Source organism: Larus michahellis, chromosome 4 (genome assembly GCF_964199755.1).
Source record: "Larus michahellis chromosome 4, bLarMic1.1, whole genome shotgun sequence".
In the NCBI taxonomy this organism is placed as follows: domain Eukaryota; kingdom Metazoa; phylum Chordata; class Aves; order Charadriiformes; family Laridae; genus Larus; species Larus michahellis.
The window spans coordinates 53252613-53276141 of record NC_133899.1 but is presented as its reverse complement, the minus strand read 5'-3'; the positions used below and the strand labels follow the sequence as shown (position 1 = coordinate 53276141).

The window sequence follows — 23529 nt, the reverse complement described above, 5'->3', positions numbered from 1 at the left end:
GATTGCACACCCAGGATTTCACTCAGCTTCTCTGCTCCAGTTGTGCAGACAGCGTTACGTGCTTTGCCAACAAAGGCACTGGTGGGGTGAGCAGCCTTGGCTGGTACTAATGCTTGGCCTCAAAAATTTGGGTGGTTAGTTGTTGGTGGCCACATTCTGGGATGGCTGCAGAAATTTTTGCTGAAAATGTTTTCTGAAAAATGCAGAAGGATCAGTATATACATACATGTTACTCTCTTCTGCTCTACCAACCAGCTTAGCTTACTGAAGAATCAACTTTTTCTTTGATGCATGGTGCCTGACAATGTATCTCCATCTTCGTGTCACGTTCAGGAGACATCGCTACTGCAGACGATTAGAGATGACATTTTACAGCAGTCCTGCTGGCTTACGCAGGTGTTCAGGGATCACACCAAGAAACCAGTGGCAGCATCTTACTCGGCTGGTACTGCCAGACCTGAGACAGGCCCACAGGTACTCCTACCAGTGATGCCCTATCTGTATTTTGGAGGCCAGAAAGGACTTCTAGGCTGATTCAGCCATTAGAGGGTCACCCCAACATTAGTAAAAAGGGATGTGTCACACATGTAAGTGGGGAATGGCTGTCTTTTGCTGCTCACGGTGGAGGGCAGCAAGGAACCACTACACTGGGGAGCTGGCACATGAACAAACTGGTTCTGTAGCTCAAAGGTGCAGAGAGGCCTGTGGTTCAAATATAATGCCTGTCCAAAAGTTCATTTTAGCAAATGGGGAACACGTGGAAAGCTGTGTTCCAGGCCTGGAGCAAAAATGCTAGTGCTTTGGGAAGGCCTTGCATGGCCCAGAGGCAAAGGAGGCTCTTCACAGGAATGGGGCAGGTCCTGTGCCGCCCACCAGTCCCTGCACACACATGGTTGTCGTCACCATCACTACTTGCCCTTTCACCAACAAGCAGCTAAACGGAAGGTAAGCCCCTGACTCTGCTGGAGTGTCATGGCAGTGTCTTCCTCCTGCCACCCAGGAGCATTTCTGCACACCTTCACGGACCATGTGGGTCAGGAAGAGACCATGAAGTGAGCACATTTCAGGAGACCTGCAAGTTCTGAGGAGACCATAGATATGCCCCCAGGAGGTCTCCTCTTTCAGTCAAGGTGCACGTGCTGTGAGGACTCTTGCTTTCTCGGCAGGGGTGGGAGCAGCCTTTGGCAGAGCTGTTGTACGCATGGGGCTCTGGCATCCACCTGCAGTGCAGTTAAGGCAGGTCTGTGTACTGTGAGGCGCTTCCACACACACACAGGAGGGGTGCTTGTACACAAATATATATATATATATATATATATCTTATGTGGCTGTGTTTTTTTGAACTGATCCAGTATCCCACTGAAGTGGATGGGAGGTGGGTAAAGCCTACAAGCCTACTCATGGGAGTAACAATTTGCATGAGCACATCCTTGTTTTCGAAGCAGACTACTGTTCTCAGCAGACTGCAGGCTTTTTCCCATCTCCTTTTGTGTTTTTCAGTATGAAAATGCTGCGTATGCTTTGCCTCTCTGAAGCCTTTCCTTGTGATGCCAGAAACTCCTCTTTGTGAGTGCGCTATACAGCCTCAGCACCTGAGGAAGCAAATGGCAAGCAGTGGGGACTGATGGTGCTCAGCACTCTGCTAGGAAGTGTTCCGGATCAGCCCCATAAGTCCTGGTCTCTCTTCCTGCTCTCCGCTTCATCCCCAGTGTGTATTACACTTGCCCCAGCTTTGCAGAGATAATTTGCACTCTCCTAGTTCATTAGCTGCTACCCCCTCCTGTCCGTGGGCAAAAAAAAGCCCTTACTGTTCAAAAGAACACATGCAGCAATCATTAATGCTGACCCTAATTGTGCCAATTCAAACCACTCAATAGCTCTAATTAAAACCTCTCTTGTGCAGGGCACTGAACAGTAACAAAACTGTCACCCCGAACAATCAAATCATGGAGGTAAGAATTTTTTTTTTCCCCTGTTGTGTTCAAATGTTGTTGCTGCTGTCGGAAGGGTCATCTGAAGGGATTAAGTATGGGGCTTTTGTAGGCTGCAAAGCAGGGAGTGGGGGAGAATATCCAACCCCAACCAATATCTTTTGGTCACAGTTTGAAATCAGAAGACCCCAACTCTTTTCCAGGGCTCCTTTCATCCACTTTACCCACCCCCATGCAGCAAGCAACACCTGCAAAGTAGACAGGCTCTTGGTTATGAGACACATGGACACCACAAGTCAACTTAAACATCTGCAAAGGAGGGGGTGAGGGGGAAACCCAGGCGTTCCTCTCGCTACAACCTTGTTTCTCAGGGTCCCTGACTACACTTTCCTGTGCGCCATAAATAACTCTGCAATTACATTAATTGGTTGCATATTTGTTGACACAGGGGTGGACAAGGGTAGGTTATGGTGGGAGGATTTTTGCTTTCAGTGCAATTTTATACTACTTTCTTCAGATGTCCCTTAATCCCCACTCTCCCCTCCCCCATTATTTAGGATTCGCATGTCTTCCAGAATAACTTTATAAGCCTGTGGGTGGGAGGAGGGGGGAGAAAGAGCGTTAAAATTCATTTGATGGCACCCATGCACACACATCTGTTCTGCCGTGTTTCCCCAGCAAAGTCTATCAATCAAAAGCAAAAGGTTGATATGTATCACAGTGGGATATTTCAAAAAGCTGGTTGCAGGCGATTGTGTGCTGGAAGGTTTCTTTCTTCACCGAGTTTCTGACAGGGGTCAGAAGAAGGAAGCAGTATGCATGTGCACCTATATTTTTTGGTACATTTGCCATTTTTTAAAGAAGGTAGATAAATTAATAGAGAAATAGCATTAACTACTGAAATTACGGTTTTGGTATCTTTTGCTCTGTTTACTGTCGAACGCGCTCTGAAGCCCAAACCTGGGATCAAATGGAAGAGCCTGAAAAGCTGCAAGCACTTTTGTATCTGTGGTTCTAGTTTAGATCATTGCAGATGCTGGCTATGATACGTGGCTCTGGGTTCAAACCACCGTCTCAGAGTATTTGGTACGGGGTACGTGAGCGAGTCTTTCCTTCCAGTGTCTCCTCGGCTTGCTTTCTTTTGCTAGCAGTAATCAGAGTTGCGGTAAGAAAGTTCATGGCGCGTTGTGTTTCGTCTTTCGTCCTTTCATCTCTCATCTGAGCTGCTGTCCCAGATGAGGACTAGGGAGTAGGATGATACCCGTAGAGCCCTGGCAGTCTGCCTCTTCAAACACCCTGAGCGCTTTCTGTTAGAAACCACCTTCGTTGTTTCTTGTTCCGACTGCTGGGTTGCGCTGTGTGCCATTACAACATTGCCTTGTCTCAGCAGTGAAGCCGTCTCAGTTAGCGATGGGTAAAATAGACCACATTTAGAGTACAGCTTGACTCAGCCTTCAAGTATTTAGGCTCGGTTAGCGACGAAGCACAAAATCTTGATGTATAAACATATAAACACACATTCGTTATGTATAGGAGCAACGGGACAAAACTTAAGAATATTTTTAAAATGCTTTGAGGTAAACAGTCTCTTTTTGTGCAAAATCATTGCAAAGTTGGCCGTCTGAGCAGATACGTTCAGGGTAAGGTCGATTTTCACCAGTTTGCCTCGGACCCTGCCAATCCTAAAACTCTTTTTTAAAAGTGGGGGTGTTGCGCCATGATGGGTGACAGTGCTGACCTGCTCCTGTCTTTGTGTCACCACCGAGCGGTACCACAACCCTCCCTAGTTTTCGATGGTAACTTGCTTTTACCCATGGGATGAGGAGGAACAGGCGACGCTACTACATGGCATTCAAACAAGCGCTTTTCAGAGCAAGGTCCCTTCAGCAGCAGAAGTGGGGAGAAGAAATCAGAGCTCTCTGACAGTTTTACTGTCTGTCGGGGGCTGTGGGAGATAGCACAACATTCATGTGAGGCTCTTATACTTCTTGACACTTGCTCAAGAGGGGGAAATAAAGCACAGAGAGGTTTTTTGACCAGATCTATGTTCTTTTATTAAGCCAACGGCCAAGCTGAGAACAAACCCTGGGATCCCCAGTACCATCTCTAGCTTCTAGAAAGCACCACCTCCTTTTCTGAGCTGCTTCTTGCCTGTCTTCATACAGGAAGCTCTCTGTCTCTGTTGATCTGTGAGCTGAAGGTAGGGGATTTCTGTAAAATACATTCCGCTGTAGATTCCCATCGCTTTCTGTACAGATCTCCCACGGTCTCCATCTGCCCTTCCGTCCTCATTCCTTGCCCCCATTTTCTAGGCAGTGATGCCGGAGCCTATCCTCTTGACTAAGCTGTTGCACTTTAATTTTCAACAGGCCCCTATTGCTCTTGCACCTTGTGTGTGGTCTTTGAACGTTATGTGGCTCGGCAGCTGGGAATAGTGAGTGGGTGGGCAATTTAAAACAGAAAAGACTCTGTATCAGCACAGGGCTGAGGTTTGAACTCTGCTCAGCTTTGGATACACGTAGCTGGTTCTCAGGGCTGTGATTTAAGTGCAGTTTTGCTGGTGTCAGTGTGAAGCCTAAATCAGCGCTAAGAAACTGGTAGGGAAGAAAAAACAATCTTTGCCTCTCCGATAACGAGTTAACACTCTTGTCCCTGAAGAAAAATTGCAGGATCAAGGCATCTTAGAATTCTATCCTGCTCTTTTGTCACCATTTTGGCTCTCCAACTCGGAAGACAAAAAGTGTCTAACATGATGCCAGGTCTTCTTTGCTGAAGTACATTTCTGAGTTGCTTTCGTGCCATTTAGGACACAATTCTGATTCCGAGTTTTTTGAGGATAAGGACTGCTGATGGAGGGAGGCAGATGAGAGGGGTGCCAACCTGTGACACAAAATACTTTCTTCTGCTCATCTGAGCATCTCTCTGAGACGAGGTATATGTGCTCAAGTGACAAAAAATAATCCCAATGTCATGACTTATTGAGCCCATAGGGCCTGATCCTCAGCTGCTTCCTCCTTCTTTTTGCTGTTTTATCTGCTGGTGGAGTATCACATGGAGGGGACATCGGGCAAGAGACCCTGCCTTCCATGTGCCCTGGCATGATTCCCCTCCTGCTGCTTCTTTTGCACTTTCTATGGTGAGACCACTCCATATGGGCAAAGAGTGCTCATGTATGGGAGATTCACCACCTGCTCTCCCTCGCATTTGCAGCCCAGAGTACCTACTCCTCAAAACTTCAGCGCGGAGGTATTCCTTTCCCCACCCACTTTCCAACTATCCCACCCAGGTAGACAGGATGAGCAGAAAGAATCCTTGCCTTGATAAGATTGATAAATGAGGTTGGAACAGAGCTCCTCTCTTCTGGAGTCCATATGGGGTCCAACCCAACTTCAATCTCATAGCTGATTCAAAATAAAAAAAAAATTGGCAAGTCCCTAAGTACTTTTAAAGATTCTAAAGGTTAAAGATATTGTCGATTGGCATTCTTTTTAGAGCCTGGAGTGATATTATATTTACTTCTCAAAATTGAAAAAAGTGCACAATGAACATTAGAAATCTGTTAAATTATTGGAAGAGTCATCTAATTTTCCAGTGCCACATAAATGCTCATCATTCACCACCACTCCATTGGGCCTCATACCAATTCTCAACATTATACCCTAGAATTTGCAAAACATAAGTAAGTGTAAAAAGGCAAAAAAGGAGAATACCCTCATTTTCAAGGAGCCAGCAGTTTACAGACTAACATCAGCCAGATCATTGTAGAGGTTCCATCCTTAGAAATAGGTATGTGCTTCAGCACCATGAAAAAACATACTGAAGCTCAAATGGGCTTTACAGTCTCTTTACTACATCTTGCACTTCACTGCATTCCTTTTTTGGGTTGTTTTGTTGTGTTTTCCTAATAATACTGGTGTATGGTCAATAGCCTCTTCCTGTGGTGGAATAAAGTAAGGGCATGAAGGTATGGCTGGGTAGTAGGATCAGATGGATGGGCACTAGTGAGAGGTGAGGGTTTGGCAGTGATGAGGAGCTAACCAGTACTAGCAACTCTTTAGGAAACCAAAGAAGTGGAGCCCAGGACACACACAATTTAATATACTTTCTAGAGAAAAGCTCTGCACAGAAGTATATGAAGTATAATGAATGAAGTGGCGGATTATAGACGGATTTCATGGAAACAAGCTTGCAATCCTGTTATATTTTTAACAAAGCTTTTTGTTCAATTATAAGCGAACATTCTGCAAAGAGCTTCCGGGATGAAAAGCCCAATAGCACACTTACTATTACTAACAGGGTTTCATTCAGGCATATATATAATTAGCTTTCATAAGAAGCTGAGACTCCTTTTTGTTGACATAATTCAGCAAGTACACCCCAAGACATGCTAATAGCAATGTGTCTCTACATCTCGACAAGTGTGATTACTTTGCCCAGAGCAGCAACTGTGCTTGACAGCCGGGTGACACTGTAAAGTTGACGTATGCTGTGATGTGAATCCTTTCAAACCCAAGGACTTCCCAGCCTCATAATCACTGTGAGTCAAACTTACTCCTCCCCACTGGCCCCATAATTAACTGGTGTCTGAGAAGCTGGGGAAAGCTGGCTGTATTCTGCCTCATTTGAGGGTGACTGCACAGGCTCTCTTATCCTGTGGTTGCTATTCCAACCTGTGAAGGGTCATGAGTGTGCTCAGCTGTGGCTTTTCAGTCTTATTCTGGGCTTTCCTGAACTCACCTTTGGATGGAGGTTTGGGGTGTCATTATAGCTCTTCCAACTGTTGCATGTTCTCAGCACTGAAGGCCTAGCAGCAATGGATAATTCTCTGATTATAATTATCCAAATGATTCAATAGGCATGATGTTCAAAAAAATAGCTCTAAGTTCTGCATCATTACAACCTACAACAATCAATCAATCTCACAGCAAATCCCCCATATTCTTCTTTACTCCTTTTGTGACAAAAAGTGAACTAAATCTAGAGCTGCTGCAGGAGTGATTGTAGCATCCACAGACTTAAAAACGAACCACTAACATTAATTTTGTCCCTAAAAGCAATTAGCTTGTATTTGGAGGCAGTGGATTGTTCTTTATTGGAAGCGTGAGTAATTGTTTCTGCTAAACGTGTCCAAGAGGGGATACGTTCCCTGATGGAAGCTGTGGCAGACAGATCCCATGGCGGTTCTGTTGTGGGTGCCAACACTGTTTGAAGGAGGACAGCAATCTTCTGAAACTTGTCGGAGGACAAGACAAGTAGATGCAGAGGCAAATAATCAAAGCAATCAAACAGCTCTCCCTGAAGAGTTGTCAAGACCACCAATATATATGTCCCGTGCCATGGGTTTGAGGTGGTACGCATGATATGCATGCACCATAGCAACAAGATATTAATCATCCACACATACAGGCACATGTTGGGCTAAGTCTTCAGAGGTGCAAGTTGTAGGCTGTATCTGGTATACACAACAAGCCCCAACGGTACCAGTGCTACCTCCAGCAGCATTGCATAGCTGAATTCATTACAGCTGGGCTTACACCTTCCTCGGAAGGATCCCAATGTTGGGTCTAGTGTACGAATGCCTGGGCATGAAGAACAACAACTCTTCTAGTTCCGTGCTCTTCTCTCTTTGTAGTTTTCAGTTAAACACCCTGGGCAAGTTCTTTGCTGGTGAGACACCGCTGACTGAAATGGCAGTGGGCCAGCACAGCTTTTGGCACTGCATCCTCAGAGCGATGGCAGGGATTTTCAGAAGAGCTCAACTGAAAAGGTTAGATGCCCAATTCCTCCTACGTTTAGACACTAGCCTCCTCTTGGCTCATCAGGATCTCTGCAATGCCACTGATGGCCAAGGCAGGCACTTCCCATTTGCCAACAACTTGGAGAGAATTAACAGACAACTTAGTGGCACCAAACTTTCAGTTTGGGCAGTTTGTTTTATTTCCCTAGATTTTTCTTTGAAGATGACACACCAGTAGAGTGCACCTATACCAACCAGAGTACCAGGCCCAGTATACTGAAGAGTTAGGCACGCATTTTCAATGGTGAAGGTGATTCACCACTGGAACAAAGACACATATTCTCTCTCTTGCTGGTGTCTTTAAACTGGGTCTGGATGTCCTCCATCCACCTGGATGGTTCTTTGCTCAGGTTTTTGGGTTCAGAACAGCTCAGTGGAATTTAATGGTTGTAATATGTAAGTCAGGCTATAGAGTCTCTTCTGGCCTGGTTATTGCACTGAGGCAGTTACTATCTGCAAAGGAAACATACGTCCCTACAGAGAAACACCTGGCCATGGAAATATTGGTCAAGACTGGAAGTACATGCTGCAAGGTTATGAACAGCTTTGACCATGAAGAGGTCAAAGTGCTCATTTATTGGGAATTTCTGACCCTCCCTGTAACTTTTACTTGATGTTAAGACGCTGCTGGTGTCAGGGCCTCATAGGCATTGGAGGGTAGGCTTTCAGTGTAACTGGTATTCTCTGTTAGGGAATACGAAAACAATAATTTCTTCACAGGAGTGATGAGCATTTATATAGCAGAGAGATCCTGGTATTCATGGGTTTGTCTATGGAAAATACGCCAAAGACAGACATTCATGTTTAAAGTGCAAGTGATAAGGAACACATGAAGGCATCACACAAAGTAGGTCAGATGCAAAAAAACTCCCTATGAAATTGGAGAGGGGAATGTAGGCAAGCGGGATATTGTTATCTGGACTGGAATTTAATCAAGACTTAACTATGAGGTGATGTGGTACTTCAGTGGTGGGATCACTGCCTCAACAAAACTGTACTAGATTCTGCCTGTCTTTTCACAGATGTCAGGTGTGCACTTGTATAACTTGTCCAACCTCAACAGAGCTGATCCTGATGTACACAAGGACACTCATATTCAGATTTCCCTACTCTCCCCCTTCTCTTCCCCTCAAGGTCTCTCTGCTCGTGTCATGTGGAATGGCAGAAGTTCAGGTGTGGATCAGAGAGACTTTGAAATGGAAAATCAGAGGATACCGCAGGCCATATTGAAGAAGAGCTGGCAAAGCTTAGGACCAGGATAGCAGAGTGGTGAGGGTTAGGACTAAGGTACATTGGTAGGCTTGTATGGTGTGCCGGGTTTGGAGCTCCAGAGAGATCTGCAAGCCAAGAATAACGAATACTGGCAGAGCTCCGTGTGAGTAACAAACTGCTTATCCTGCCTAGGCTAATGACAAAATGTTACGTACTGGCATTTTTAAAATAAATACCTTTTTTTAAAAAAAGAAAAAAGATTAAAGCAACCGCTGTAGCTAAACACCCAGCTTTGCTCTGATAAGATGCCAGAATTATATGACTTCTGTGTAACAAGGTTCTTCGTGTGGGTGTAGCAGCCCCTCCCCATACCTAGCGGATACACTCTAGGGAATTTTTACAAGTGTTGAGTATTGCCTCTTGTAAGGTCACTGAGTAAAGAAAGTTAAATACGTTTTATGAAGAAATCACGTCTTGTGTGTTTCCATAAGAGCACCGCAAAACAGTCCCACGAAAAGGTTATTATCACTATTATGTGCACAGCAGTGGCCAACCATGCATATTATTTTGCAAAATGTTGGGCCTCTGCCTGCCATCAAACTCATGATTGTAATTTAAAAATTAAGGACTTGATGTAAATGCAAGTCACCCCGGTTCACAAGACACCTCCATCACTCAGTCAGCAGGTAGAGGCTTGGCATTGCTCTCTGCCTCCATTGCTCAGGGTCTACAGCTTACTGCCATTACGCTGCCATGGTGCTGCTCTCTCTTTAGCTCCTAATTGGACAGACATAGAGTCATAGAATCGTTATGGTTGGAAGAGACCTTTAACATCAACCAACCATTAACTAGCACTGCCAAATTACTACTAAACCATGTCCCTCTGCACGACATCTACACAGCTTTTAAAATCCTCCAGGGACGGCAACTCAACCCCTTTCTTGGGCAGGCGGTTCCAATGCTTGACAATCCTTTCAGTAAAGAATTTTTTCCTAATATCCAATCTAAAAGTCCCCTGCCACAACTTGAGGCTCTTTCCTCTTGTCCTAACGCCTGTTACTTGGGAGAAGAGACCGACCCCCACCTGGCTACAACCTCCTTTCAGGTACATGCCTGCAGAGACTGAGACCTGACAGTGGATGAATCTCCATTTTTTCCTGCTCCTGCTCCCACTTGCCGGTTTGTGACACAACACTCACTTTCTACACAGGCTTCCCATTACCAAATGCCTGGTTATGCTTGCACATACGAGGAACCACAGGCAGGCTGAAAACTCTTGCTGCCTCAAGAGATGTCAAACTTGATCTGGGGATGGTAGGGCTTGCTGTCCCAAGAGATGCCCAATTCGATCTGGGGATTGTAGGACTTGTCTCAAGAGATGTCAAACTTGATCTTGGGTTGGTTTTCCAGGTGCAAGGTATATATTACCAAAGCCCCCAAGCACATCTCCACCACAAGGTGTCTAGGCTTCGTTAGGCAATGCAGACCAATGGGCCATGGGGCTACATTTGCACTTGGGAGAGCAAGGAAAGGCCTTTGGGGATGGGCAGTCTCTGTGGTTGTGGGTCAGCCATGCTTTGAGCCCTGGCACGGAGGTGACAAGAAGACCTACGATGCTCCTTGAGATACGAACTTGTTTCTACAGCAGCCCTGGCCCAAGAGCGCCTATCCAAAGGAAGAAGGTCCGTGGACCATGAGGTATTTTCCTGTGCCAAATTTACTTGCTCATTGTCCTGACGCGATCGCACGGCCCAGCTGTCACCGCCACCTCCAGCACCAGCCGCCGTGCTGGGCCCCGGGATGCCCAGGGGGGCTCAGGGGCGGGCGAGAGGCGCGGCCCGGCAGCCCCCCGGCGAGTGGCCGATCGTCTCCCGCAGCCTCGCCGCGACTGCCCGGCACCCCTGCAGCTCCTGAGGGCGCGGCGGCCGCTCCAGGTGCCGCCGGCCCGGGAACGTTGCCCGCCACCCTCCGGGCCGCCGGCAGCACCGCGCCGCCCGGGGCCAACCTGCGCCGCCCGCCTCACGGCCGGCAGCGGGGCGGGGCGGGGCGGAGGGCCCTGCCGCCCCGCCATTGGCTGCAGCCCGCGGCGGCCGCGCTGCGATAGGTGCGCGCCGCAGTCAGTGCCGCCCGGCCCCGCCCCGCCACGGCTTTATAACGGGCATCCCCATGGCCGAGGCGGGTAACCTGCCGCGGCGGGAGGGGGCAGAGCCGGCCCGGGGCACCGCGCGCGCCGCCCGCCAACGGACACGCCGCCGCCGGGCTGAGGGGCGGCCGCCCGGGAGAGCCGCCTCCGGTGGCCGCAGAGCTCCGCCGTCCCGCCGCTGCCCCTCCGCCGCTGGCCACCCCCACGAGGGAGGATGGTGCCGCGGGCCTGTCGCAGCGCGGGGGCTCGCCCGTTCCTGCTGGCGCTGCTGCTGGTGCATCTGCCTCAGGGTCGCGGCCACCGAGCCACGGGGCCCCGGGTAAGTGTGAGCCGGCGGAGCGGGGCTGCCTTTCCGCCGCTCGCCCCGTCGCCGCCGCAGGTTGCCCGGCCCGCCGCCCCCGCGCCCTGTCAGTGCCGCAGGTGAAGCCCCGGCGGTGGCCGCCGCCGAGCCCCAGCCGCTCCCGGGGCCGCCTCCCCGCGGGCGCCGGCCCTCGCCGGGGCCTCCACGCTCATGAAAAGCCGGGTACCGGCTGAATGCGCGGAGTGTGTGCATCGGCATTAACTTGTTGGTATTTATTGCGGGGGTGGGGGGGGAAGTAGGGAGGGGGGGAGGTTGGCAGGCTGTGTTTTTATATTGCTCGTCTTGCATTTAATGTAGCCCCTCTTCCCAGCACATTGCTCTAGGACTTTTCTTTTCCTTTTTTATTTATTTATTTTTTTTATGTTCCCAAGTAGGGATTAAATGAATCCTTGCAATAAAGCTAGATGCCTTCAGCCCAGACTTCTCCCTGTAGGAGTCTAGCTCTGTTTTTTTAATCTGACAATGTTTGACTCTTACTGGGGCTGTTAATTTTACTTACCAAACTATTACATTGCTCTGGAACCCAACATCTTTTCTAAATATGGTCCTCTCAGTGAGCTAATGTTACCACTGCAGCACCACTACAGAGTAGCATGAGAGCTTTTAATTATAAAACTGCAAAACAGTAGCTGTTCTTCAGCCAACGCTGCAATAAAAGCACAGCGCTGGGTGAGTGGAAAAACTTGATCTCTGCAGGCGTGTTGGATGCATTGACCACGTGCATTCTTGACCCATCAGTCTGAAATGGTATGAAATGTAGTACCTAATTAACTTACATCATGGTTAGGCAAGACCAGGAGTCTTTGGAATCCCTGCTCAGCCAAAGTGTAACAGTAAGGGACTTTAGTGCAATGTTCTAGTTTTTTAATAGAAATGCTGTTTGACAGGATGGCTATTAAATGCTTCTCTGAGCTATGGAAAGTGTACTGGCTGCACTGGTGTCCTTGTGTTTAGCTATGCTGTGTAACCTCTTTTACGGCCAGATGTGTAACAGCAATGGTTAGAACGTGGCAGATCAGAACTAGTGTGTGCCATAAATTCTTGGAGACCTGTATTAAGGGATGGGGAAACATGGGGTGCTTATGCATATATCTGTATTACCCAATATCAAGCATAAACCTCAAAATTGGAGTAGCACCAAATAGAGAGGAGCTTTGAGGTGATAAGTAAGAGGCTGGCTGGATGACTAGGGCCCTTCATCAGCACTGGTATCTAAATGCTTTAATGAAGAGAAATTGAAACAAAGAACAAAATAAAAAAATCCTGATCCTAGTGCGTAATTGCACTTCCATATATGCCACTTTTATATACTGTACTTTACAAGGCAGTTAATTGCTTGCTGTGCTGTCGTCTTTGGAATGGGAGCTAGTTCAGAAGAGTGGAAAACCAAATACAAAGGACTACTGATTTACTTTTTGCTTTAAGTGAACTGATGTTGCTGTTTCTCTGACTTTGCTATTTCTCCCTTCATGACTGGGCGAGAGTGTCAGCTGTGAGCACCAATGTCTACAGTTCTGTAGGAAGATGTACCTTAAAGCTTTAACTTCTTAAAGTTTTAGCTTATGAGCTCTTAAATGGAAGGCTGTGAACTTCCAGGGTGTTTAACTCATGAAGCCTGTCTTCTCACCCTTCTAAGTGTCATGCTTAAGTGCATGTGAAGGTGGGGAGTTTGGTTTACTCATTTGCAACCATGTTGATCAATACGATAAGCCCCTGAGCTTCATCTTTTCTAGCGACTGGACATTGCCAGTAAAGTTATCATTAAGTATAAAGGTGCCATACTATAGATTCCAGTGTACACAAGAAAATTCTTTATTATTAATTTTTTAATGATGATTACCAAGTTACAACAGTGTTTCTCACACTAACTTGTGACCCAGAGTGTATTCCTCTCAGGAACGCTCCGTAGATGGGGAGGGGGTATCAGTGTTGCAGTTCTGGGGTCTGATCCTGTAGGTGTTCATTTGCTAGGTGTGATATTTGCCCTTTTGCATTTTCTTTTCTGTATGGTAAGCACTAGAACTACAATACTTGCAAGCTGAAATGTTTTTAAAGGTGAACAGCAATTTTTAATCCTACTCAATGAGTTTAAATGAGCAGCAATAATGCTTGAAGCAAGTTCTTGATCTTTCTCCTTGAATTCCCTCTCACTACTGTAGTGCTGCTGCTAAGCTAGGCAGTCAGCACCGTCACTGAATACATAGGCAGAGGAGCATGGCTTGCTACTGTTTGCAGAAAATGATGGAAAACTAACGGTATTGAAGAGAAACAGGTATATCTGCATCTCTTGTGCCAGTAAGGGAGCAAACTTTTGGACTAAGTGAATTAGTTCAAGATGATTACTTGAATACCAAGGTAAACTACAAGTGCAGCTAGTATTTACTGGCCCACTGAGGTACTTTTGGATCTCAAAAGATAGTGTACAAAGCTTTCTGTTTCCTGTTATAGGAAAACTCTAAGCAGTGACACGAATCACTTAGACTTGGGAAGTGTCAGTGATCTGTAGGAAACATCTGTACATATGCTGTGGCCCACTGAGTATTGACAACAACTGCCCAAGACTGTTGTGTCACTTGTTTCCTTACTTGACAGAATCTAGAAAAGCTTCTGCTGTGTTACATGATTGCTTAGTCACGTCTACTCTAGTAGGTGTAAAGACCACTGTGAAAGCGATCAACTGACTATACTTGGAAAATGTTTGTCTGAAGGATGTTGCCTTCTGGAAAAAGATAATCAGGCGTTACTTTCTATTCATATTGTCTTCCTGTGTGTCTCTTTCTCTCTGCTGGCATGAGATCTGGAGTTGTGCGACAAGCCAGGTCTTGCTGTTTCCACTCCTTGACCCCAAAGTGATAGAGCTTGACTAGGCTGGCGCTTGCATCTCCTACTGTGTGGTGCATTTGAGCAGTACTCTTTCATAGCAGATTATATAGGTTGTGCCACTAAGCTCTGTTTTCCCCCATCTGGACAATAAATGGTGACCTTTGTCTTTCTAGTTCAGAAAGATAGATCTATGTAGGTCCCCTGCTTTTAGAGTATAATGCCTGACCATTATGAACTCACTTCATTTATGGCAGAGAACTGTTAGTGGCAGCAATGACAAAAAATAGCACAGAAAAATGGTGGGTGCTTGCAGAAGGAGCAGAACATGACTGCAGCAGTCAGAAGCTGTCCTAGGAGCAGGCTTGAATTTCTGAAAGACTGGGGATCTGTACCCCATAGTGACTGCGGAGGAGTAAGAAATGGGAGGGGAGGGAAGGGTAATCACTATAATTTTCTTCCTAGTTTCATGCATGGAAGCATGTCATATCCCTCTTTGGAACGCGTGCTGGTTGGAGACAGGGGGAAGACCTTCCATTTCAGTGCTGTTGCAAAGGGAAGGTAGTAGTTAGTAAAACTATGAAGATATCCACAAATTCTAGTGCGTAAACTGGAGTGCTACAGAGCAATGAGAATTCCCTGCTGCAGCTACTAGTCAGAACCCCAAAGAAGAACCTTGATAAAAAGTGCTGAAAATGCTCCTGCAGCTTTGCCATTCCCTCTGGAGGAGCAAGCAGTATCACAGATTGTGCTAAGGAGTATGTGTTCCTTGCACAGTTCTTACTGCAGCCCTGCTGGGAGGGTTCCATAAAGCATGGGTCTTTATACATGCCCTACTAAAATTAGGGAGACTGTGTTCTTCATGGTGGGAAGAAATTAGAAAAGGATATACAATAAAAATATTCTGTGATAAATATATAAAGCAGAGGGCTCCATATGAAGGAGATCTAGAACAGAAGAGTGAAACGTAGGATAGATTTTCAATGACTGAATTTTGTTTCTTGGTTTGACCTTAGTCATCACTCTGCATTGCAAAGGTCTACACTGATAAGTATCAGCTGAAGCACTTTAATGTTTTAGGTTTCCTTACTGTTGGAGAGACTCATTTTAATGAAAGAATAAGTACCCAAAGGCAAGTCTTTAGAAAAGCGTCCCCTGACAGGACAGATTTGTTACTGTATGGCAAATAGCTTTTGGTTACAGATACTCTGTTTTGGTTGGGTGAGAGATATTCTTGCCTAAGTGGAAGCTCTAGTTGTACATAGTGCTATACTAATTATTTCTCCCTCTCCTTGTTCCTATTTAGACCTTTAATGTTAGACAGCTGGGTTCTTTGATGTATAACAAAGAAACTGATTTGACTTGCTTTTTATCCATTACACAACTGTATTGAGGAACAGGATTAATTCTTCTGTGAAGAAGTATTGGTCCATAATGTTTTAATACATTAGTATTGGAACATCAGGTCCTGTTCTAAACAGGAAAGTGCTGTAGGATCCAACTTGTGCTATGTAGTCTTAGAGCTGGTGTTTTAACTGCCTGAGCTTCTGAGTTGGCTATGAGAATATTTCACTCATGTTGACCTCTGCTGCTAATGAAAGATTTCGGGCCACCAAAAGATTTGATACAGAAAAAGAAACTGTAGTTGGTGGAACACCTGCAATGATAACCTCTTGGACTCGTTTTCAAGTTTCTAGCAGTAGTCATGTGTTAAGGTAATCTTCACTGCCATCAGTGCAGAGCAGATGCTGTCTTGGCTTCTTTCATTTCCAGATGGCCTGAAGCAATTGGTAAGATGACTGTAAACCTCATTTCAGTGGTATAGTAGCTCTGAAATATTAATACTGCTGTTTAAATATCTTAGATGTTCTTATCCTGCCATCTCAAACTAATTGCGACATTACTATGTCAAAAAAACCCCAAACAAACAAAACCCCATTTGTCTCCTACTTGGCTGCTGAATCCCCAGTTCTTCTGGGGCTGGCACATCTGACAGTGCAGTTAAGTGTTACACAATAAACACTGTGCTCACATTAAAAGCTAAACACGGAGGCAATACAGGTGAAACTGAAGCTCCTCCCTGAAGGCTGCTGTGCTGACTGTCACACTTAAGTCTCCTGTGTGACAGCATGATGGCTTTCTGTCAGAGCCCCCCAGCAGCTGCCACGAGGGCTCTGGTGCTGACACAACATCCAGGGAGACTTTGGCACAGCAGACCTCGAGCCAAGCTTGGTGTGCAGCGGTGGTAGCTTACTGCTTTGTCATCGAGTGAAATTCTGGCAGAGCAGTGGATGTTATAACTTGCGACTTGAACTATGAAGCCTACTTCTTTGTTGTGTTACAAGCTCACTGTTGTTGCATTGGTAGGACTCTAAGCTTCCTATGCTTGTTTGTGAGAAGCTCCTCCATTTGTGAAGTTCTTGCCCCAACACTGTAGGCTGCCATTGCTGTGGGTGAATTGCTTCTACACTGGAGCTTTCTGGGTAAGGTGTGGAGTCAGTGTGAGATGTTTGCTTGCACAGAGAGATTACCAGGATGCGACGAATGTGGTATGTAACTATCTCCCTCTTCTGACTGGCTCACGTGAGCAGTTAAGGCTTGCATTCAGCAGCTTACACGTGAGCTCTGTTGAAGCTTTCTGTGTGTGGTGGCTTTACTGCCTGTAGGTATGAGGAGGGAGTATTCTGGCACTGAAACCCTTCTTGTGATGACTAAGAATGCAACTCTGCCCTCTTTTTTTTTTTTTTTTTTGGAAGGCATTGTAGCTATAGGAGAGTAACCACAGGAGAGCATAGCTAGTCACACCATAGTGTAAAGCTTGCACTCAGGGCAGTGAAAACAACCACCCACCATACAAAGGAGCTCTTTGTATGTGATCTCATGTAGGCTATCGGCAACTCTTCAGCCTGAGAGCAGTCAGCTCCCTCAGGATGAGGCCTTACCTTGAAATCAGGCTCAGGGCTACTGCCCTGGTTGGTTTTTTTCCTTATCACAGTAGCCTCCTGATGCGACTTAGACTCCTGTGGGATGCTGCATAACACTGCAGATAGTGTTAGCGGTATTCATGAGCATTAGAGAAGAATCATCCCCTCATTTGGCAAGGAAAACATTGCTTTGTATAGCAGGCCTGCCCACTCACAAATGCTATTCCTTATGAAATTGAGGAGACAAATATGGCTGTTATGCTCCCCTACAAGAATTGCTCTGAGGGAAGCCTGTACTGAGTAAAAGGCCTACGTGCTGAAAGTGCAGTCCCTACAGTGTGGGGAGGGGTGATGGAGCAAACAGAAGCTTTGGCTTATCAAGGGATTGATTCTAGTCTGTGTCACCCTTACGAGGTAGCCTTAAGACTGGCCTGGGCCTGACTGGATCATGCTAAGATGCCAGTGGCAGCCTGGAGTGACAGCCTTGGTGGAAGGCTGGCCTGCCAGATGTTTCTCATGCTGGCTTCTCTGGGGCAGTTGTGCTTCTGTCCTCAGAGCAGTGGCCTAGAAGGCCCCATAAAGCTTCCAACTGCCTGCGCTGTCAAACTCTTCCCCGGCGGTCTCCCATCTGTAGTCTGCTTGGGAGAACATGCCTGCATGTTGGGTTTGTGCATTTTTGCCTCCCACTGGCTTGTGGCTGAGCCAGCTGCTTTTGAGGGCCCACTGACAGGTGTTCTCATCTGGAGTGGCACGTAGCTATGCAGTAGGGAAGTGAGTGGTAGGTGTGAAATGAGAGCAAACTTAGACCTTGAGGGGAAGCACCTGTGCCTAGAGATAGGAAAATAACACTAGTTACTATAGGAACAGAGGCTGCATCATTAAAGGTTGTCTCAGGGTTTTGTCAAGTAGAGTTTGGCAGCAAAGCCTAGACAAGCTACCCACCAGTGCTGCTGGCAGACTCTTCCATGCAGGTGGAGGAAACTATACAGAAACTGGTGTGTGTAGGCAGATAACTTGCTCTGCTATGGGCACGCAGGCTCCTCTCCTGGGCTGGAGCTGGAGTTCCTAAGGAGCAACTACTGCCTCTGTCTGAAGGACATGAATGAATGTGAGCAGGACAGTAGTACAGGAGTAAGTGCCACAGAGTACCACACTGCTCCATACTTGAGTATAGACCCAGACCATGTACCATGGTTCTGTAAACTGTCTTGCCTTGCCCCAGACACCTTGACTTGGAGTGGCTAAGGGGAAAGGACCTGACTGTCTGCATGCAACACTTTTTTTTTTTTTTTTTTTCTGTGCAAGGCGTAGACTGGATCTATTGAGACTGGCTTAGTAGGCTACATGGCAGCCCTTGTCAGTCTAAAGTTAAACTAGTTTCACTGCTGGAAGAGCACTGGCCTAACATAACTTTTCCCTACTGTGAGTCCTATGGCAAAGTGAAAGAAGGTAATTTCACCCTTTTCAGAGTGGAAGAAACGTGCTGTTCTGTACCACTGAGGCATTTGATTGAAGCTGGCATTGAGGGGGTGGTAAATGTGAGGGCTTTCTCATGGATGAGCTTATGATAGAAAGAATCATAGGAAGTAGAAGGGAAGGTGCACAGGAATAAAGAAGATGGGGAAGTAGGACAGATGAAATAACTTGCTTTTCTGAGGTTTTTCTTGGCCACTGATCCAGTTAATGATAGTTGGAATCATATCCAGAGGGAAGTGCTGATCCTCAAACAGGGAGGAGAGGTTCCAAACACTTAGTGGGCAGATTCTGTTTCAGAGTTTCTTTTGGCTACCAGTCCTCTGTTACCATTAGCTGGGTCACAGACTAGAAGGAATGTGGAAAATGTTGTCCATCCCTGTTCTCTTCCCTGTTCTGTGACTGAATCAATCACTTAAATTGCATGGGGAAGCCATACTCTTCCTTCTGATGAGAAAAGTCCACTAACTTAGCTGCTATACTTAGGCTTGTTGTGATGCATGGAATAGTGCTTGTTCTATATTCTTGTAGAGTTCCAGAATACTGGGGTAAGAAGTCTTTCTTTGGTTGTACAGAGAACCTGAAATATGAGATCATTTGATCCTTCAGTTGTAATAATTTAGCGTTTGAAACTCCAGCAAACTAAAATAATCCAATACAGTCTTAATGTAAAGGTAACTGTCTTATGTTTTACAGCCACTATGGAACTGAGTGGCCTCATGGCTGCTCCTTGTGCTACAGAAGCAGCAGTGTGGCTACCTGTTATAGAGGGGGATTCAACTAGGAATCAAACAGATAAGGAAGCATCCTCGGGTGAAAACACCTGGTAAAGGTAGTGGTATCCTTTAATGTACAACAGGGACACATGCCTAGTAAAGGTGTCCAGATGTACACTATCTCTAGATCTTGCTTCTGTGTGTACCAGATACACACTAGTCTGAAGCAGATGCAATGATAATCTTTTGTTGCACCATAGACTCCCTTGAGTAGCATGAAGATTAAAGAGCCTACTCTAACTGGTACATCAAACCATTTCCCTTCCCATTTCTTTGAAGCAGGTTTACATGCAGTCTACACTTAGGCTTAAACAAATACTTGGTGGAATGAGGTGCAAGTTAAGAACTAAAAAGCCAGAAGCTTTTGGGTGTAATTTCCAAGTGGAGGATGTTAAACGAGTTGGAGTTTGTGGATACTGGCCAGATAAAGGGGTTTGTCTGAGCCAAGCAGCTACTTCTGATTTGGGTCTAGTTAACATACAGAATGGTGGTAACTCTCGTTGGCTTCTGCCTAGAGTTTTGCATTTGGCTTATTCCCATGGTTTTAAAAGTGAGCAGGCAAGCGTTGCAAAAGTAGATAAGCTGTGTGCAAAAGTAGCTTTTAAAAATGTGTATGTGTCTGGAACACTAGAGGATAATCTGCTCCAAACTTGTAAGGGAAAAGTGAGTTTTGATGTGTGCATTTCTCAGTCTTAGTGGAAGCAAAATACTTCTAAGGTAGAAACCCATAAAAGACTGATACGTATAAAATGAACAGAGATTTTTGTGCAATGAACACTGCTTTTTTGCTACACAGTTCTAGAGATTAACTTCACCTGTTTTCCTTTCTGTGTCTTAATCTAAAAATATGTAAATCTAGAAGAACTTGCTCCACCCTTTTAACTTAAACAATACCAAGGCTTTGAAGTTCCGTCAGGTAAGGGACCTGGTGCAAGGCAGTAATGCAGCACTGCTGCCATACATTCCTGCTGTTGTAGTAAACCGTAGTCAATCGGATTCTCAGTGCTGTTGCTGGTGGTGTTATTTGCCCTCAATTAGATGCAATACATCTGAAATACTCCTGAAAATTATGCTAGATGCAGAAATCTACCCTGGTAGAGACTTAACTTAGCATCTGAAAGTGGTTGCTGGGGGATAGGATATTTTAAGTGCACTGCACGTGAGTATGAGTCCACGGGTTTACTTCTTGACTTTAAGAGAATGGTGCTTCTGGCTGCTGTAAAGGTCTCAGGTTATTTTAGAGATGTCGTTCTGCAGCTTTATAGGTAAAATCTGAAGTGATGGCAAAGTGACTACTGCTTATGTGAATACCTAATGGTGGAAGAAAGTATTTCAGTGGTGGCTGGTGGCCATGCTACCTAATGAGTGGCTCATGCTTTCTATAAGGGAGTAAACACTGAAGGAATTTGCTATGAATTTTTATCAGGGTTGCTACCTGTCCTCTGTTGTCAGTGTCTATAGGCTATCTTTCCTTTCTAACTATTACGCAGGTACAGCCAGTATTTTTAGGAGAAGGAATCATACCCTTAGGTACAGGATTGAAAGTCAAAGCTGTCCTCTGCACGCTTTAGCTTGTTAGGTGCTCTGTAGAGCCAGTGATGTTCTGCTGCATCCAGGTGGGATGTTCTGTCAGTGGCAGCAACTGGTCTTGTACTCACTTTACTCTTTCTAGTTTAAGTTTGAACTGTAGAAGTAGTAGCTGCAGCTTCTACAGATGTTTACAAAATGAACATAAACATATTTTGCTGGTGATAGAGTATTAATCATGGTTAAACCCATTGTCTGGAAGTATGGGGAAGTATGTCAGCCCAAATTTATTTTTTTGGATGCTCATCCTCAGGAACTTCCAGGGAGCTGAGCACTCTGTTCACAGTGAACTCTGAAAGTGCTTTATGGTCTGACTTGGTGGTGGCTTTCTTTTTTTAAATTAAGGACTCTTATGTTGAGGAAGGCCAGGTGGCTCCAAAGCAGTCTGGATGTAACTGTTGAAGACTTGAGTTTTCCAAGGCTGCCAGATTTTGTCCTCTCCTCACTTCCCCAGAAGTAACAAGTGTGTTGGCAGGAAAAAAAAAAGTATTCTGCTGGCCTTGAGCTGTCACTTAAGCTACTACCCTTCTTAAAACTTGAAGATATGTTAAAATCTAACTGCAGGAACTCTCCTGAACTTTACAGCTCATGTGTCAGTTGCGCACACCCTGAAAATCAGGATTACATTTAAGGTGGCTGATGGAATTTTATATAATTAGTCAAGCTAAACTTTTTTGCTATGTTATCACTAGTATAGGTGCGTCTTGAGGGTGAATAGGATGGCGAGTGGGAGGCAATCAGTATGAAACTTGGGCTGCTGGTACTTTTCTTGTCTTTGTCCTCAGTTGTCAATGAGACTCTCTAAATTTCAGTATTTTTATTGTGAATGATAGGTACCTAAAGGAGTTCCAAACTATCTGGATTTGGAACAGAAAGATTTTGAGCTGTTCTTCACCACAAAAGAAAAAGTGCTTCTTTACCTGAAGCACTTGGCAGCAGTATTGGAACTGAAGCTAGCTGTTGCTCATCAACATACTGCAGTGTATGGTTTGCAGATTTCTACTCTGTATGTAAAAGCACCCATAGGACAAATCATCTTAACTCATCTGCTCTGTTCTGTAAAATCTGTCAGTGCATAAACCGCTATAATGTATATCTATGTTAACTCTTATCCTAGGAGTATGAAGCTATACTGGTTCACGTGTGTGGTACCTCCATGAAAGTAAGTTAAAAGAAATAATCAGTCACAACTTCCAAATTGAGTTTTGCCTATAGACTTAAATTCAGGAAAACTCATATGTTTTTCTAAAATGCTAGTCTTTTTTGGTGCTGAAATTGGGACTGAGTGGGAAGAAAAAAAATCTGCTACATTTGAGTAAATTTGAGCATTCTTAAAACCTGTGTCAGAAGTAAACTAAGTTTTTTCTAAGTTTCCTGTTGGAACTCTAAGAATTTACCTAAAAGGCTCCAAGACTTGCTTCTAGTTCTCCTGGCATGAAGACAAACTAAAAACAAAAAAGCTTCCACAATTGCTTCACATAACCCAGGAACTCTTCCCCAGAACTCCCAGAATAGATGGGAAGAGTTCAGTAGGAAAATCGCATGCAATTTATAAAGAGAAGGATTTGATTTTTAGTTGAAACTTTAAAAACCACAAGCAACATTTGTGCTGTCAAGTGAATGACAGTCACAAATAGAAAGTCTGACTTCAGCTGTCAGCAGGTTTTTCTCTGTAGCAAAGAATATTGAGTTCCAAAGGCATATCTGTCTTTTTTTTTTTTCCCCTGCCCTGTGTTAAAGAAAAGGTAGGTATCTTATCACAGTAACTGTTCTTCCTGTTAAACTCAATACCTTCTGAGGTGTCCTGTGCATCTCTTAGCTCATTATTGCTTTTATTAAGAAAATGTCCACATCTGACCTTCAGTGGCCTCCACTGTAACTACTTCCAAGTTAACTTGCCCACTGGTAGTGTCACCTTAAGGATAGCTATAGGTGAAAAGCTTCCAACAATCTTTTTCCTTATGTTGAGACTCTTGTCAAACTCTGCTCCATGCCCTCCAAGGTGTGTGTTCTGTGTGTGTGCCTCTGTTCAGGCAGGGCATGGAGAGCAGGAGGACAGTTCTGAACTTGGTAGTTCTTGCTGAACCCTGTCTGAAGCCTTCCTCCTGGTAAAGGTGGGTCCAACTTCAGGAATTCATGCTTTTGTTTGGAAATCACTGGGGCAAGTAAATCAAGTTAAACTGTACATATATTTTCCACCTGACATGCTTTCCTTCAGTTTGTTCAGCATTGATACAACTCTTCTTAGGGGCAGAGATGTGACCAACCTTTCAGTGCAATGATTAAGTGCAGTATGTCAGAGCAAAAGCTAAAGATGACTTTCACTTCTCTTTCCTTGTCTTCACCTTGCATGAAAGCATGAAGAATAGAAGCACTTATATTCAGGAAGTGCCAGAAGGCTGATGGTAGACATGATGAGGTCACCTCAGATTAAGAGGACAAAATAGGGCGTTATCTTTGGCTTGACTCTGGTTAGTATTTATTAGAAAGCAAACCTAGGGATTA

The 23529-nt window shown here is 45.3% G+C and overlaps 1 protein-coding gene across 6 annotated transcripts in view; it reads left to right on the top strand.

Annotated features, from left to right (window-relative positions):
* The first annotated feature begins 11101 nt into the window (after window positions 1–11101).
* The window catches only part of SMOC1 (SPARC related modular calcium binding 1), a 133284-nt gene continuing 120856 nt past the window's right edge, over window positions 11102–23529 (top strand). For all 6 annotated transcript variants that reach the window (XM_074584836.1, XM_074584833.1, XM_074584835.1 and 3 more), the window contains exon 1: window positions 11102–11402. In XM_074584836.1, the coding sequence (XP_074440937.1) occupies window positions 11298–11402 (105 nt within the window). In that variant the 5' untranslated portion in view covers window positions 11102–11297. The remainder of the gene's footprint in view (window positions 11403–23529) is intronic.